Source organism: Engystomops pustulosus, chromosome 2 (assembly GCF_040894005.1).
Source record: "Engystomops pustulosus chromosome 2, aEngPut4.maternal, whole genome shotgun sequence".
Taxonomy (NCBI): Eukaryota; Metazoa; Chordata; class Amphibia; order Anura; family Leptodactylidae; genus Engystomops; species Engystomops pustulosus.
In genome coordinates this window covers 21739572-21757914 of record NC_092412.1, presented here as the reverse complement: position 1 = coordinate 21757914, position 18343 = coordinate 21739572, and the positions used below count along the sequence as shown (strand labels likewise).

General features: G+C 47.7%; 1 protein-coding gene across 3 annotated transcripts in view; it reads right to left on the bottom strand.

Moving 5' to 3' along the window:
* The window catches only part of USP35 (ubiquitin specific peptidase 35), a 44365-nt gene that overhangs the window by 21624 nt on the left and 4398 nt on the right, over positions 1-18343 (bottom strand). For 2 of the 3 annotated variants that reach the window (XM_072133974.1, XM_072133973.1), the window contains exon 2: positions 762-1484. In XM_072133974.1, the coding sequence (XP_071990075.1) occupies positions 762-1443 (682 nt within the window). In that variant the 5' untranslated portion in view covers positions 1444-1484. Of the gene's footprint in view, positions 1-761; positions 1485-10173; positions 10367-18343 lie in introns of those variants that run through there. The other variant, XM_072133972.1, reaches the window with a different exon arrangement.

Below are 18343 nucleotides of genomic sequence, written 5' to 3'. Positions count from 1 at the left end.
ATCGGAAATATTCGGGTAACACGTCGGGAAAACGCAAATCGGGCCCTTAGTAAATGACCCCCAATATTTACATACTTGTCCCCAAAATAATCTACATAATACTGTTATATACAGCCCTGATAATACTGCCATATAAGGCTCAGATAATACTGTTATGTACAGATCCCATAATACGGCCATAATACAGCTCAAATAATACTGTCATATACAGCTCATATAATACAGCCATAATACTGCGGTCATACTACCACAATGTGAAAAGATAATATTGTCATATACAGTCCACATAATACCACTATATAGTGCAATGATAATAGAAGTTATATACAACCCACATAATACCCCCATAGTGCTAAGATAATAAAATTATATACAGTTTACCTAGAGCCACCATATAGCGACAATATTGTCACGTGCAGCCAGCATTATACCACAATATAGTGCCAAGATAGGTTTACATAATACCAACATTTAGTGCTAAAATAATAGGGCTATATACACCACACATAATACCACCATCTAGTACCAAGATAATAGGGTGATATACAGCCCACATTATACCACCCCATATTGTTACATACTGTGATGCATTATTTATACCTCAGGGAACAGAGATTTTGGGCAACTTCCCAGTTACCGGCTGAACCCCAGCCCTTGGTCTCTCTATAGGACCTATCGGTGGGCCTACCAGGTCCATGGTAGGGGGTTCTGTAGTCCGCTACTCACATACTCTCTGGTTAGGTCTATCACTATGTTCTTACCTGTGAAGGATATAATAGCAAACAGCTCCTTGAGAGAGGGGAGGACCAGGGAGGTCTGAAGCCTCCAGATGTTCTGCAGCAGCGCACTGACTCTGTTCACCTGGTCCAGGAACTGGATGATCCCTTCTTCCCCTTCGGAGTGACAGTGGAACTGCCCGATACAACGTATCAGCTGCTGGCAGAACAAGAGCTGGTGGTTCCCTTCTGGAATACATTGCGGGTGCGAGATCAAGATTCTGCTAACCCTCACACAGATCTTCAGACTTGGCCTTTCGCAGACAATCCGGAGGACTTCCACCTTCAAGAGCCTGAAGATGTCCTCGGCAGAAGCCTTGTCCAACACGAATTGTAGACCGAGGTGTATGTACTCTAAGATATAGGGGTGTCTCTTCCCTAGAGACCTGTACCCTTCCTGAAGAAGGCTCAGGATAAACCGGACATTGAAAAATTCCTCAAATTCTTCTGGGTGGTACCTGCCATAGACCTCCAGGACTTCTCTGGCCGTTTCTCTGGCAAAACGGGATTCTCCTAAGAAGAAGAGCTTGGTGGAAAGTTCTAGCATGGACCAGCACTGCTCAGAGTCAATGGGCTGCTTGGAGGCGTCGATTACGCGTCGTGCTAAGCTTTCCTTGACATACATGGGGTAGGAAGACTGCAGGACGGCCTCTAGGATCTTATCCATGGCCTCTTTGTCTTTCGGGGGCGCTGTTTTCCACTTCTATTCTGGAACCAGAACGGAGGGTTAGACAACAGTAACATCATAACAGTACATGATAGTTGGGTAGTGGTCTGGGCTCTGACTTAATCTTAGTTTTTTTTTAATGTGCCGAATTTCTTCTAGGCGAGGTCTGATGTCTAAATATAATTTGAGGGTCTTGTCAGGGATGTAAATTTTCTAAAGTATATACTCGAGTATAAGCCGACCTGAGTATAAGCCGAGACCCCTAATTTTACCACCAAAAACTGGGAAAACCTATTGACTCGAGTATAAGCCGAGGGTGGTAGTATACAGCGTGCCCCCAGTAGTATACAGTCAGCCCAGAAAAAAAAAACAAAACTTATATACTCACCCTCCGGTGGCCCCGATGTGCAGCGCTGCTCCCCCGATGTCATTGCGGCTCCTCTTCTGGCTTCCCGGCTCCTCTTCTTGCTTCAGCGCCCGTCTTCTGTCTTCTTTAACATCGTGCTGGGCGCTGCCATGCTCTTCTCCCGGGCGGCGCCTAGTATGGCGTTAGCAGCGGCGTGTCATACTAGGCGCCAGCCGGGAGAGAACAATGGCGGCACCCAGCACAATGTTAAAGAAGACGGGCGCTGAAGCCAGAAGAGGAGCCGGAAAGCCAGAAGAAGAGCCGCAATGACATCGGGGGAGCAGCGCTGCGCATCGGGGCCACCGGAGGGTGATTATATAAGTTTATTATTTTTTTTAGTCCATTTTTAATTATTTTTTACTTGACTCGTGTATAAGCCGAGGGAATGTTTTTCAGCACATTTTTTGTGCTGAAAAACTCGGCTTATATACGAGTATATACGGTAAGTGGTTCGGTCTGGGGTCTTAATTAATTTGAGGGTCTTTTCAGGGATGTGAATTTACTAAGTGGTTTGGTCTGGGGTCTAAAAAAAAGTTGGTCTTGTCAGGGATGTGAATTTACTAAGTGGTTTGGTCTGGGGTCTAAAATAATTGGGATTTTTCAGGCATGTTAATTTACTAAGTGGTTTGGTCTGGGGTCTAAAATAGTTGGAGGTTCTTGTCAGGAATATGAATTTATTAGGTGGTTTTGTTTGGGGTCTGACTTGATTAAAGGTCTGGTTTAGGACCTGAACTTATTTAGTTGTTCAGCCAAGGATCCGGCTCTTGGAGTAGGATCTGGGATCCCAACGACAAATGATCTCCTCAATAATTCTAGGTTCTGCCCAGAGGTTTTGTAGGGGTCTGGTCTCGGGTCCAATTTAATTTTTGATCTGGTTTGGGACCAGATTTAGAAGTTTGATGAGAGATCTAAGGTATGTTTTTGGATTCTGTTCTGATCTGCTCAGATGTCTGGTTACATTTTGGCATCTAATCTAGGGTCTAAGATACCTTTGGTGTCTAATCTGCAGTTGGGTTATGAATTGTTATGACTTGACTCTTAGTCTGGTTTGGGGGTTGGAATGAATTCTTGATTTCACACCTGATCTGAGTTCTGAACTAATTTTAGGGTTATATCTGAGATCTGAAATGATTTTGGGTTGTAATCAAGGGTTTGGATTGGGTTTATGATGAGGTTTGGGGTTTTGATACAATGGGGCAGATTTACTTACCCGGTCCATTCGCGATCCAGCGGCGCGTTCTCTGCGGAGGATTCGGGTCTTCCGGCGATTCACTAAGGTAGTTCCTCCGATGTCCACCAGGTGTCGCTGCTGCGCTGAAGTTCATCGGAATCCACTGAACTTCACGAAGCCGGGCTGGGTGCAGGTAAGAGCGTGTCCAGCGCCACTTTTTTTTTTTAAACGCGGCGGTTTTTCCGAATCCGTCGGGTTTCCGTTGCGTGCATGCCGGCGCCGATGCGCCACAATCCGATTGCGTGCGCCAAAATCCCGGGGACATATAGGGAAAATCTGCGCAAAACTGAAAAATTTGCATAACCCGCCGGAAAAACGCGATTCGGGGCCCTTAGTAAATGGCCCCCAATGAGTTTTTTCTAGATCCAGAGTGTTGACTTGATTTTAGGGTATAAATTACTTTTGGGATCCGGGTCTAGGTTCTGGGTTAAAATTGGCGGTCTGGCTTTTTGGACTCTTTGGACTGGTTTGAGGTCAGCACTAATTTTAGTGTCTAAAATGACTTTGTTGTCTGAGGTCTGAATAAGTTTGGTCTCCATTAGGACACACATTAAGAAACCATCTCCTCAGATTAGGACTCCTAATCCAGTCCTTCCAGACCACGGATCCTGCGTCTGCTGAGATAATTCTGTATTTGCTGCGTTGGTCAATAATTACGATGAATAATAAAGCAGATTCAGTGCGGATCACGTTCCACCTTGATGCATATTTAATCACTTATTGTTCTGGATCCCAAAGGATTTTGCTGCTACTGTCTTAAAGCAACTGCTCAACTTTACTGAATATGGAATATTAAGTAATTGCCCCTTCAGCGATTCTATAGCATACACAATATATGCTGCAGTGAGTTTCCACTTGGATCTGCATTAGATTTTTTGGACACTAGGGGTCAATGTATTGCATATTTTATACTTTAGTAGAGTATGTTATGCTTATGGCTGCAACACCGCCCCCTACAGGATATAAGAAGAACTAAAGTGCAGTGTGATTTTTATAAAAGAATCACTTAAAGGAAATCTACCTTCAAAATTCATCATGATAAACCAGGGCCACTTACTCATAGATCCATGATCCTTGACTATGGTAATCTTCTTATATGTGTTATCCTTGGCCTTCTTCCTTCCTTCTAAAACCAATTTTTAAAATGATGTTAATGAGCCAGAAGGACTCCTGGGGGTGTTACAAGAGCCCATCCGTGCTGCAGCTTCATAGGCTGTCACACTGTGCATAAGCACTTCCCCTCCCACTGTGTAAGATTATACATCACAGTGGGATCGGAAAGTGCTGAGGGAGCAGTGTAACAGCCTGTGATCCTACAGCACGAAAGGGCTCTGGTAACAACCCTTCTGACTCATTAGCATAATTATAAAAGTTAGAAGAAAGGAGGCCATGGATAACAAATAAAACAAGATTACCACAACCATGGTGCTTGGTGCTTGGAGTAAGTGTCCCGGGTAAATCATCATGGATTTTTGATGGTAGATTTCCTTTAGAGGTAGAGTAGGTTGTACTACATGCATTTGGGGGGGGCGAGGGTTACTGGGGGGCAAGCACTATGACAACTGCCTACTGGGGGGGGGCAAGCACTGTGACTACTGGGTACTGGGGGGCAAGAAATGTAAATACTGGATACTGTGGGGAGCAAGCACAGTGACTACTGGGTACTGGGGGGCAAGCACTGTGACTACTGTATACTGGGGGCAAGCACTATGACAACTGCCTACTGGGGGGGGGGCAAGCACTGTGACTACTGGGTACTGGGGGGCAAGAAATGTAAATACTGGATACTGTGGGGAGCAAGCACAGTGACTACTGGGTACTGGGGGTCAAGCACTGTGACTACTGTATACTGGGGGCAAGCACTGTGACTGCTGGGGGGACAAGCACTGTGACTACTGGCTACTGGGGGGGAAAGCATTGTGACTACTGGCTACTGGGGGGAAAGCAGTGTGGCTACTGGGGGGCAAGCACTGTGGCTACTGGCTACTTGGGGGGGGCAAACACTGTGACTACTGGCTACTGGGGGATCACTGTGACTACTGGCTACTGGGGGATCACTGTGACTACTGGCAACTGGGGGGAAAGCACTGTGACTACTGGCTACTGGGAGGGCAAACACTGTGACTACTGGCTACTGGGAGGCAAGAACAGTGACTACTGGCTACTGGGGGGCAAGAACAGTGACTACTGGCTACTGGGGGGGCAAGAACTGTGACTGCATGATACTGGGAGAGCAAGCACTGTGACTATTAGCTACTGGGGGATCACTGTGACTACTGGGGGATCACTGTGACTACTGGCTACTGGGGGGATCACTGTGACTACTGGCTACTGAGGGGAGCAAGCACTGTGACTACTGGCTACTGGGGGGCAATAACTGTGACTACTGGTTACTGGGGGCAATAACTGTGACAACTGGATACTGTGGGCAGCAAGAACAGTGACTACTGGGTACTGGGGGGGGTGCAAACACAGTGACTTCTGGCTACTGGGGGAGCACTGTCACTATTGACTATTGGGGGAGCAAGCACTGTGACTACTGGCTACTGGGGGATCACTGTGACTACTGGCTACTGGGGGGATCACTGTGACTACTGGCTACTGGGGGGGTCACTGTGACTACTGGCAACTGGGGGGAAAGCACTGTGACTACTGGCTACTGCGGGGCAAACACTGTGACTTCTGGCTACTGGGGGAATCACTGTGACTACTGGCTACTGGGGGGATCACTGTGACTACTGGCAACTGGGGGGAAAGCACTGTGACTACTGGCTACTGGGGGGCAAACACTGTGACTTCTGGCTACTGGAGGAGCACTGTCACTGTATACTATTGGGGGAGCAAGCACTGTGATTACTGGGTACTGGGGGGGCAAACACTGTGACTTCTGACTACTGGGGGAGCACTGTCACTATTGACTATCGGAGGAGCAAACACTGTAACTACTGGCTACTGGGGGATCACTGTGACTACTGGCTACTGGGGGGATCACTGTGACTACTGGCAACTGGGGGAAAGCACTGTGACTACTGGCTACTGAGGGGAGCAAGCACTGTGACTACTGGATACTGGGGGGGCAAGAACTGTGACTACTAGCTACTGGGGGGCAAGAACTGTGACTACTGGATACTGTGGGGAGCAAGCACAGTGACTACTGGGTACTGGGGGGGCAAACACTGTGACTTCTGGCTACTGGGGGAGCACTGTCACTATTGACTATTGGGGGGGCAAGCACTGTGACTGCCTACTGGGGGAAAGCACTGTGACTACTGGCTACTGAGGGGAGCAAGCACTGTGACTACTGGGGGGCAAGAACTGTGACTACTGGTTACTGGGGGCAATAACTGTGACTACTGGATACTGTGGGGAGCAAGCACAGTGCCTACTGGGTACTGGGGGGGCAAACACTGTGACTTCTGGCTACTGTGGGAGCACTGTCACCATTGACTATTGGGGGAGCAAGCACTGTGACTACTGGCTACTGGGGGGATCACTGTGACTACTGGCAACTGGGGGGGTCACTGTGACTACTGGCAACTGGGGGGAAAGCACTGTGACTACTGGCTACTGGGGGGCAAACACTGTGACTTCTGGCTACTGGGAGAGCACTGTCACTGTTGACTATTGGGGGAGCAAGCACTGTGATTACTGGGTACTTTGGGGGCAAACACTGTGACTTCTGACTACTGGGGGAGCACTGTCACTATTGACTATTGGAGGAGCAAACACTGTGACTACTGGCTACTGGGGGGTCACTGTGACTACTGGCTACTGGGGGGATCACTGTGACTACTGGCAACTGGGGGAAAGCACTGTGACTACTGGCTACTGAGGGGAGCAAGCACTGTGACTACTGGCTACTGGGGGGGGCAAGAACTGTGAATACGAGCTACTGGGGGGCAAGAACTGTGACTACTGGATACTGTGGGGAGCAAGCACAGTGACTACTGGGTACTGGGGGGGGCAAACACTGTGACTTCTGGCTACTGGGGGAGCACTGTCACTATTGACTATTGGGGGGCAAGCACTGTGACTGCCTACTGGGGGAAAGCACTGTGACTACTGGCTACTGGGGGGAAAAGCATTGTGACTACTTGCAACTGGGGGGCAAGCACTGTGACTAATGGCTACTGGGGGGGCAAACACTGTGACTTCTGGCTACTGGGGGAGGACTGTCATTATTAACTATTGGGGGAGCAAGCACTGTGATACTGGCTACTGGGGGATCACTGTGACTACTGGCTACTGGGGGGAAAGCACTGTGACTACTGGCAACTGGGGGGAAAGCACTGTGACTACTGGCAACTGGGGGGAAAGCACTGTGACTACTGGCTACTGGGAGGGCCAACCCTGAGACTACTTGCTACTGGGGGGCAAGAACAGTGATTACTGGCTACTGGGGGGGGCAAGAACTGTGACTGCTGGATACTGGGAGAGCAAGCACTGTGACTACTGCTAGTGGGGGGCAAGAACTGTGGCTACTGGCTATTGGGGGGACAAGCACTGTGACTACTGGCTACTGGGGGGCAAGCACTGAGACTACTGGCTACTGGGAGGAAACACTGTGACTACTAGCTACTAGGGGCAAGAACTGTGACTACTGGCTACTGGGTGGCAAGAACTGTGACTATTGCCTTCTGGGGGAGCAAGCAATGTGACTACTGGCTACTGGAGGAGCACTGTGACTATTGGGGGAGCAAGCACTGTGCCTACTAGCTAATGGGGGATCACTATGACTACTGGCTCCTGGGGGAATCACTGTGCCTACTGGCTACTGGGGGTTCAAGCACTGTGACTAGTGGCTACTGGGGGAGGGGGGGGGGGGCAAACACTGTGGATATTATGACAATCCATAACAGTAGCAAAATTATAGTTATAAAGTAACAGTGACATTTTTTTTATGATTGGGAGTCACCACAAAGGAACTGTATTAAAGGGTCGTGGCATTAGGAAGATTGAGAACCACTGTTTTAGAAGATGATTTAGAAGATTAAGGATTTATAAAAATTGAAACTAAGGGTAGAAAAAAAATATTTGAAACAGTATGCAGAAATGTTTATACTTAATATCAATAAAACGCAAAATCGCTACAAATAAAAAAAATGGCTGTAATGCTGAGAATAGAAATTCAAAATGAATTCATTTCTTTTTAACAATTAAATAAATTTAAATCAAATAAAAACTTAATGCAAAAATTGAAATATAGAAGTAAAATTAAAATTACACAAAACTGAACGTTCTAAATTAACCTCCAGTCATTTTCTTTTAAAATGGCTTTATAAACGCCAGACGTATTACATTTTATAATAAAAATAAAGAAAATAATTATAATAAAGAAAAAAAAAAACATCAAAACGTGAAATAAATATAAATCAAAATTATTTAACAAAATTCCAAATACCAGAAAAAGTCCCAATTTTTTCTTATTTTTACTTGGGTCCAGTCCTGGGCGCTGACCCCTCTGTTTATCAGTGGGACATGTGGCTGGTTCCAGAATTATCTGTGTCAAATTCCAGCCACAGCAAGAGCTAAGGACAATGTGATAAGACTAGTATCAATCAGGGGCGTAACTACATGGGGCCCGCAGTGTCAGGGGGCCCCGACATTTGGGGTATTGGGTGTGAATATGCTGTATGTGTATGCATTGTGTATATACTGTATTTCTATGTAAGTGTGTATGGTATTGTAGGTAGGTATGTATGTGTGTATATGTGATGTGCATATGCTGTATTTCTATGTGTGTGTATATACTGTATATGGTATTGTATGTATGTCTGTATATGATGCATGGGTGTATATGGTACTGCAGGTATATACTGTATGTATGTTTATATATGGTGTGTATATAGTGTATGTATGTATATATGGTGTGTATATACTGTATGCATGTGTGTATATATGGTGTGTATATACTGTATGCATGTGTGTATATATGGTGTGTATATACTGTATGCATGTGTGTATATATGGTGTGTATATACTGTATGCATGTGTGTATATATGGTGTGTATATACTGTATGCATGTGTGTATATATGGTGTGTATATACTGTATGCATGTGTGTATATATGGTGTGTATATAGTGTATGTATGTATATATGGTGTGTATATACTGTATATATGTGTGTATACATGGTGTGTATATACTGTATGCATGTGTGTATATATGGTGTGTATATAGTGTATGTATGTATATATGGTGTGTATATACTGTATATATGTGTGTATATATGGTGTGTATATACTGTATGTATATGTTTATATGTATATGTAATATAATGGATAACACATAAAGTCAAAGTCAGCTCTGCTACACCTGTATTCCCATCATTTCCAGGACTTCCTACATCTAGTACCAGAATCAGCTTCTCTAGGAATGGAGGGTACATTCTGTCTTCTGCCTGATTTCAATCTGTGGTTTCAGAACCTTTGGCAGACCTTCAAAGGTCCTGAAATGGCTCTTGTGTACATGTGTATTGAGAGTAGGAACAGATGTATGAGGATTTCATGGGTAAAATTTGGTGGGTGGTTTGGGTGGCCATGGTCCCCCTCGAAGGCTTGGGCACCGGGCTATCACCCAAATCCCCTATGTTCTGATCCACTACTGTTTGGTACATACACATGTGACATATGGGACTGTATAATAAATGTTTACAGTACTAAGTATTAGAGATGCAGCCCAACTGCATAACAAACTCGGCTCTGCTACATCTGTGCATAGTTATCCAATGAAATGAAACTTGTCTGGAGAGAATAAATAGCCCCTCAAATAAAAGGAAAAAAAAGTCTCTCAAAAAATGAGCTTTCAACTCAATAGGAGAAAGTGGCACGATTGAGATGTAGCAGAGCTGAATGTGTTGTTAACACACTGCAGAAGGTTGACCTCTGATCCTATGATAATATAATACTATAATCATTGATACAACTGATACAACAGACACTGCACAGTATTTGCGGTATCAAAGAGAGTTGATAAACTCATCTCTGCTACATCAGTAAAAGAGCTACCGGTAAGTCAGAGATGTGCTAAAAGACAAACTCAGCTCTGCTAAGTCTCAGTGATTGGATATGTGATATCTGGAATATTACTCACCAATGTCAAAGGATTCTCCAGGGATCTGTGCAGGGACGATGGAGTGAGACGAGTGTGGAAGAACGAGGGAGCAAGGAGGTGCTGGTTCCGGGCAGGGGATGGATGCTGATGCTGGGAGGGACGATGCGTCTAATCTATCTGCAGGACTGATCTGGATATTTCAGTGCCCAAACTTCCCTGATGTCTCTGCTGGTTGGCACAGTCCCGGGTACACTGACCACACCTACTGCTACACCGTGCCACACACACCTATACCTCTACACCACCAACATGCTACACACACCTATACCTCTACACCACCACCGTGCCACACACACCTATACCTCTACATCACCACCGTGCCCCACACACACCTACACCTCTACATCACCACTGTGCCACACACACCTATACCTCTACACCACCAACATGCTACACACACCTATACCTCTACACCACCACCGTGCCACACACACCTATACCTCTACACCACCACCGTGCCCCACACACACCTACACCTCTACACCACCACCGTGCCACACACACCTGTACCTCTACATCACCACTGTGCCACACACACCTATACCTCTACATCACCACCGTGCCCCACACACACCTACACCTCTACATCACCACTGTGCCACACACACCTATACCTCTACACCACCAACATGCTACACACACCTATACCTCTACACCACCACCGTGCCACACACACCTATACCTCTACATCACCACCGTGCCCCACACACACCTACACCTCTACACCACCACCGTGCCACACACACCTGTACCTCTACATCACCACTGTGCCACACACACCTATACCTCTACACCACCACCGTGCCACACACACCTATACCTCTACACCACCAACATGCTACACACACCTATACCTCTACACCACCACCGTGCCCCACACACCTATACCTCTACACCACCACCGTGCCCCACACACACCTACACCTCTACACCACCACCGTGCCACACACACCTGTACCTCTACATCACCACTGTGCCACACACACACCTATACCTTTACACCACCACCGTGCCACACACACCTATACCTCTACACCACCACCGTGCCACACACACCTATACCTCTACACCACCAACATGCTACACACACCTATACCTCTACACCACCACCGTGCCCCACACACCTATACCTCTACATCACCACCGTGCCACACACACCTATACCTCTACATCACCACCGTGCCACACACACCTATACCTCTACACCACCAACATGCTACACACACCTATACCTCTACATCACCACCGTGCCCCACACACACCTACACCTCTACACCACCACCGTGCCACACACACCTGTACCTCTACATCACCACTGTGCCACACACACCTATACCTCTACACCACCAACATGCTACACACACCTATACCTCTACACCACCACCGTGCCCCACACACCTATACCTCTACATCACCACCGTGCCACACACACCTATACCTCTACACCACCACCGTGCCACACACACCTATACCTCTACATCACCACCGTGCCACACACACCTATACCTCTACACCACCAACATGCTACACACACCTATACCTCTACACCACCACCGTGCCACACACACCTGTACCTCTACATCACCACTGTGCCACACACACACCTATACCTTTACACCACCACCGTGCCACACACACCTATACCTCTACACCACCACCGTGCCACACACACCTATACCTCTACACCACCAACATGCTACACACACCTATACCTCTACACCACCACCGTGCCCCACACACCTATACCTCTACATCACCACCGTGCCACACACACCTATACCTCTACATCACCACCGTGCCACACACACCTATACCTCTACACCACCAACATGCTACACACACCTATACCTCTACATCACCACCGTGCCCCACACACACCTACACCTCTACACCACCACCGTGCCACACACACCTGTACCTCTACATCACCACTGTGCCACACACACCTATACCTCTACACCACCAACATGCTACACACACCTATACCTCTACACCACCACCGTGCCCCACACACCTATACCTCTACATCACCACCGTGCCACACACACCTATACATCTACACCACCACCGTGCCACACACACCTATACCTCTACACCACCACCGTGCCACACACACCTGTACCTCTACATCACCACTGTGCCACACACACCTATACCTCTACACCACCACCGTGCCACACACACCTATACCTCTACACCACCAACATGCTACACACACCTATACCTCTACACCACCACCGTGCCCCACACACCTATACCTCTACATCACCACCGTGCCACACACACCTATACCTCTACACCACCAACATGCTACACACACCTATACCTCTACACCACCACCGTGCCACACACACCTATACCTCTACATCACCACTGTGCCACACACACCTATACCTCTACACCACCACCGTGCCACACACACCTATACCTCTACACCACCACCGTGCCACACACACCTATACCTCTACACCACCACCGTGCCACACACACCTATACCTCTACACCACCACCGTGCCCCACACACCTATACCTCTACACCACCACCGTGCCACACACACCTATACCTCTACACCACCACCGTGCCACACACACCTATACCTCTACACCACCACCGTGCCACACACACCTATACCTCTACACCACCACCGTGCCACACACACCTATACCTCTACACCACCACCGTGCCACACACACCTATACCTCTACACCACCACCGTGCCACACACACCTATACCTCTACACCACCACCGTGCCACACACACCTATACCTCTACACCACCACCGTGCCACACACACCTATACCTCTACACCACCACCGTGCCACACACAAACCTATACCTCTATACCACCACCGTGCCACACACACCTATACATCTACACCACCATCGTGCCACACACACCTATACATCTACACCACCATCGTGCCACACACACCTATACATCTACACCACCACCGTGCCCCACACACACCTACACCTCTACACCGCCACTGTGCCACACACACACCTATACCTCTAATAATAATAATTCTTTATTTATATAGCGCACACAGATTGCGCAGCGCTGCACAAGGCATGTCAAATTGGTCCCTGTCCCCATGGGGCTCACAATCTAAACAATCTACCAGTATGTTTTGGAGTGTGGGAGGAAACCGGAGTACCCAGAGGAAACTCACGCAAACATGGAGAGAACATACAAACTCTTTGCAGATGTTGACCTGGTTGGGATTCGAACCCAGGTCTCCAGCGCTGCAAGGCAGAAGTGCTACTCACTCAGCCACCGTGCCGCTCTACACCACCACCATGCCACACACACACCTATACATCTACACCACCACCGTGCCACACACACACCTATACCTTTACACCACCACCGTGCCACACACACACCTATACCTTTACACCACCACCGTGCCACACAACCACCTATACCTCTACACCACCACCATGCCACACACACCTCTACCTCTACACCACCACCGTGCCACACACACACCTATACCTTTACACCACCACCGTGCCATACACACACCTATACCTCTACACCACCACCGTGCCACACACACCTATACCTCTACACCACCACCGTGCCACACACACCTATACCTCTACACCACCACCGTGCCCCACACACACCTATACATCTACACCACCACCGTGCCACACACACACCTATACCTCTACACCACCACCGTGCCACACACACACCTATACCTTTACACCACCACCATTGTGCCACACAACCACCTATACCTCTACACCACCACCATGCCACACACACCTCTACCTCTACACCACCACCGTGCCCCACACACACCTATACATCTACACCACCACCGTGCCATACACACACCTATACCTCTACATCACCACTGTGCCACACACACCTATACCTCTACACCACCAACGTGCCACACACACCTATACCTCTACACCACCACCGTGCCCCACACACACCTATACATCTACACCACCACCGTGCCATACACACACCTATACCTCTACACCACCACTGTGCCACACACACCTATACCTCTACACCACCACCGTGCCACACACACCTCTACACCACCACCGTGCCCCACACACACCTATACATCTACACCACCACCGTGCCATACACACACCTATACCTCTACACCACCACTGTGCCACACACACCTATACCTCTACACCACCATCGTGCCACACACACCTATACCTCTACACCACCATCGTGCCACACACACCTATACATCTACACCACCACCGTGCCACACACACCTATACCTCTACACCACCATCGTGCCACACACACCTATACCTCTACACCACCACCGTGCCACACACACCTATACATCTACACCACCACCGTGCCCCACACACACCTACACCTCTACACCGCCACTGTGCCACACACACCTATACCTCTACACCACCACCGTGCCCCACACAAACCTATACCTCTATACCACCACCGTGCCACACACACCTATACATCTACACCACCACCGTGCCACACACACACCTATACCTCTACACCGCCACTGTGCCACACACACCTACACCTCTACACCACCACCGTGCCACACACACCTATACCTCTACATCACCACCGTGCCACACACACCTATACCTCTACACCACCACCGTGCCACACACACACCTATACCTCTACACCACCACCGTGCCACACACACCTATACATCTACACCACCACCGTGCCACACACACACCTATACCTTTACACCACCACCGTGCCACACACACCTATACCTCTACACCACCATCGTGCCACACACACCTATACCTCTACACCACCACCGTGCCACACACACACCTATACCTCTACACCACCACCGTGCCACACACACCTATACCTCTACACCACCATCGTGCCACACACACCTATACCTCTACACCACCACCGTGCCACACACACCTATACATCTACACCACCACCGTGCCACACACACACCTATACATCTACACCACCACCGTGCCACACACACACCTATACCTCTACACCACCACCGTGCCACACACACACCTATACATCTACACCATAAGGATTCAGAGCTGCCGCGATTCATTAAGATCGTGCGTCCAATTTCCTGCATATGTCTCTTCCCCCGCTGAGGTCCGCCGGAGTTCACCTTCTTCTTCCCAGTGTATGTGAGTGCTGATCTTGCGACACAATTTGCTTTTTGAATTCCGCGGTTTGTCTGAAGTTGGGTTTTCCGACGTCCACGCCCCCCCCCCCCGATTTGTGTAGCAACCCGATGCATTTCAGGGCAAAACGGTAAAGAGTCAGGAAACCTGACGAAAGTTCGGACCCTTAGTAAATGTTCCCCAGTGTGTCCATTATTCCATCATTGGCTACTTACAACTACACCTACACCCAGCATCCTCTCCATGTACACACAGGACATCATGGCCTCCATTAGAGTGGCTACTCAGCTTTCAAAATGGCACATAGAACCCTTGATTCATCAGAACTATAGAAAAGCTGGGTGACAACCTCCTGGTGTTCTGATACAGAATATGATGACAGCCATGAGGGACAAAGCAAGGGAGGAGCAGTCCATTAATGGATCAATAACAGACATCTGTACATATCAATAAACTCCACCGCCATATAGTGCACAAGAAGAGGATGAGCATGAAGGTCATTGTATACCAGACCTAGAGGAGAACAGAAATAATTACTGCTCCCGGAAACCTCAGTAATGGCCGCTGCAGGTCCCTCCTTCCCTTCTGCGCCCATAGAACAAGTAACGGTCACGTGTGGGGGGTCTCTGTACTCAGGAGAAATTGCATTACAAATTTTAAGATAGGTTTTCTCTTTTTATCTTTTGGAAATGTGTCAATTTTAGGGTTGACTTAGACCATTCTAAATGTCAACTCCATTTTGTTTTAATAATTATGCAGGGACCATAGGGTTAAAAATAACTTCCTAAAAGCAGTTTCCAGTTTGAGGGTGTATTTGAAAATGAGGGGGGGGGGTTTAGGGGGATATTCTAATAATTTATATTTCAGACTCATTAAAAAAATTATTACCGTATCCCAAAAATTTCAATTTAGAAATTTCGGGGGAAAAATCTCTGTTTGATATGTCATATACGGATAAAAGATGATGAAAATATAAAGTTGAGATATGGGAAATGTTAGTAAGTCTCAAAAGCAGAATTCTTAAATAAATTGGCAAATTTTAGGTTTTTTTTTAAAATAAATTAACGCAAAGCATATGAACCAAAATTTACCACTTACCTTATATACTCGAGTATAAGCCTAGTTTTTCAGCACAAAAATATGTGCTGAAAAACCAAACTCGGCTTATACTCGAGTAAACAAAATATAGGTTTTACCAGGTTTTTGTGGTAAAATTAGGGGCCTTGGCTTATACTTGGGTCGGCTTATACTCGAGTATATACGGTACATAAAGTATATTTACTAAGGGTCCGTCAGACACATTTCCGTCGGGTTTCCCGAATATTTGCCCTGAATCGCACAGTGGTTTTTGGCGCACACGATCGGATTTTGCTGCATCAGCGCTGGCTTTCATGCAACACAAATCGGGGGGCGTGGCCGTTGGACAACCCGACTGATTCGGACAAACCGCGGAATTTAAAATTCTAATTGTGTCGCAAGACAATGCACTTACATGTACCAGGAAGAAGGTGAACTCCGGTAGACCTGAGCGGGGAAGCGACACATGCAGGAAATTGAGCGCTCGCTGTAAGTGAATCGCGGCAGCTCCGAATCCTCGTCGGACATTGCCCCAATGTGTCACGAATGAAACAATTTCATCATAATTTTAGTTAAGTTAAAGTGTTCAAAAGTTAATAACCATATAAAGCAACACATGACAGATTACAAAAAAAGAGACCGAGCCTTTAAAGGAAATCTACCATTTTTTTTGTGCATTGTGAACCAAACATACCTTGAGAATGCTGTAGCTACACTGATGCAGAAACATATCTTGTTTAATCTCTGAACTGAGTGATTTTACTAAAAAGTAAATGATAAAATTCAGGACTTTGGGAAAGCTGGGTTGCACGCAGGCTGCCTTACATAGACACATTACAAATGGAGCTTCCTGAACTGTCCAGACAGGACTAACCAACCTGAGCTGGATGACTCCTACACAGCAGCTTGGGGATGGTGCAGCGATAGATTACTGCTGCCTGTCAGGGACAACACAGCGATACAGCGTTCTCTGGAGCAGAGCATAATTAAGGTAAGAGGAAAAGCGCCGGGGCAGCCACAGGAGCGACAGAGCCTCATTATCATAATTTTATAATTGTCTTTTCAGCAAAACCACTCAGCTCGGATTAAACCATATATGTGCCTGCATTAGTGTCACTACAGCATTCTCAGGGTATGTTTGTGCAACATCCCCCACCGCTCCTAGCCTTTTCTTGGGGCCTGGAGGCAGCCAGGTCCAAGAATACCAGGGTGGCTGGATAGTGCGGCCCTGGGCACCCTATGGTCACGGTGCTTGGTATGGGGGCCGGAGGGCTGTCCTACATTCTGGCAGGTGGTGTGTGCAAGAAATATGGAGGGAGGGGCTGATGCCGTGGTTTCTCCCTGGGGCAACCCTGAGAGTCCGTTGTGGTAACAGTCGTATCCAGGGATCAGATGGAGGCAACGTAAATGGTCAAACAGCAGATCTGGATTATGGTACTAGAGTGGTGGTAGAGAGTGGTCCTCAGGAATAAAGCACCAGCCTGGTAGTAGATGCAGGCTGAGATGGAGCTGTGCCCAAACTGTGAAGTTGCAGCTCTGGATTAGAGTCTCCTGACTCAGTTCCTGGGATCGGGTTCTGTGGCAGCACTAAAGGTGTACAGAACACTGACTCTCTGACAGCAGGTCTGACTCTCTGCTGTGCGGAAAGACCATGAGGCCTGGACCATGTGCTCCCCCTGGGGATTTATACTCCCCCTGGTCAGGTGGTAGCACCTCTCCAATCACACTCCAGTTTACAATACAGCCACATAATTGGATAACATCTCACACCCATTTAACTATTGCAGAATCTACAGCTGCTATTACACAATGACCAGGTTCTAGAACCTTCATAGAGGGTTTGCGACTCCTCCTAACAGCTCCTGACCTGGAGAGGGCGCTATTCGCAACTACCAGTCTGTCTATAAATTGGCAGGGGTGTT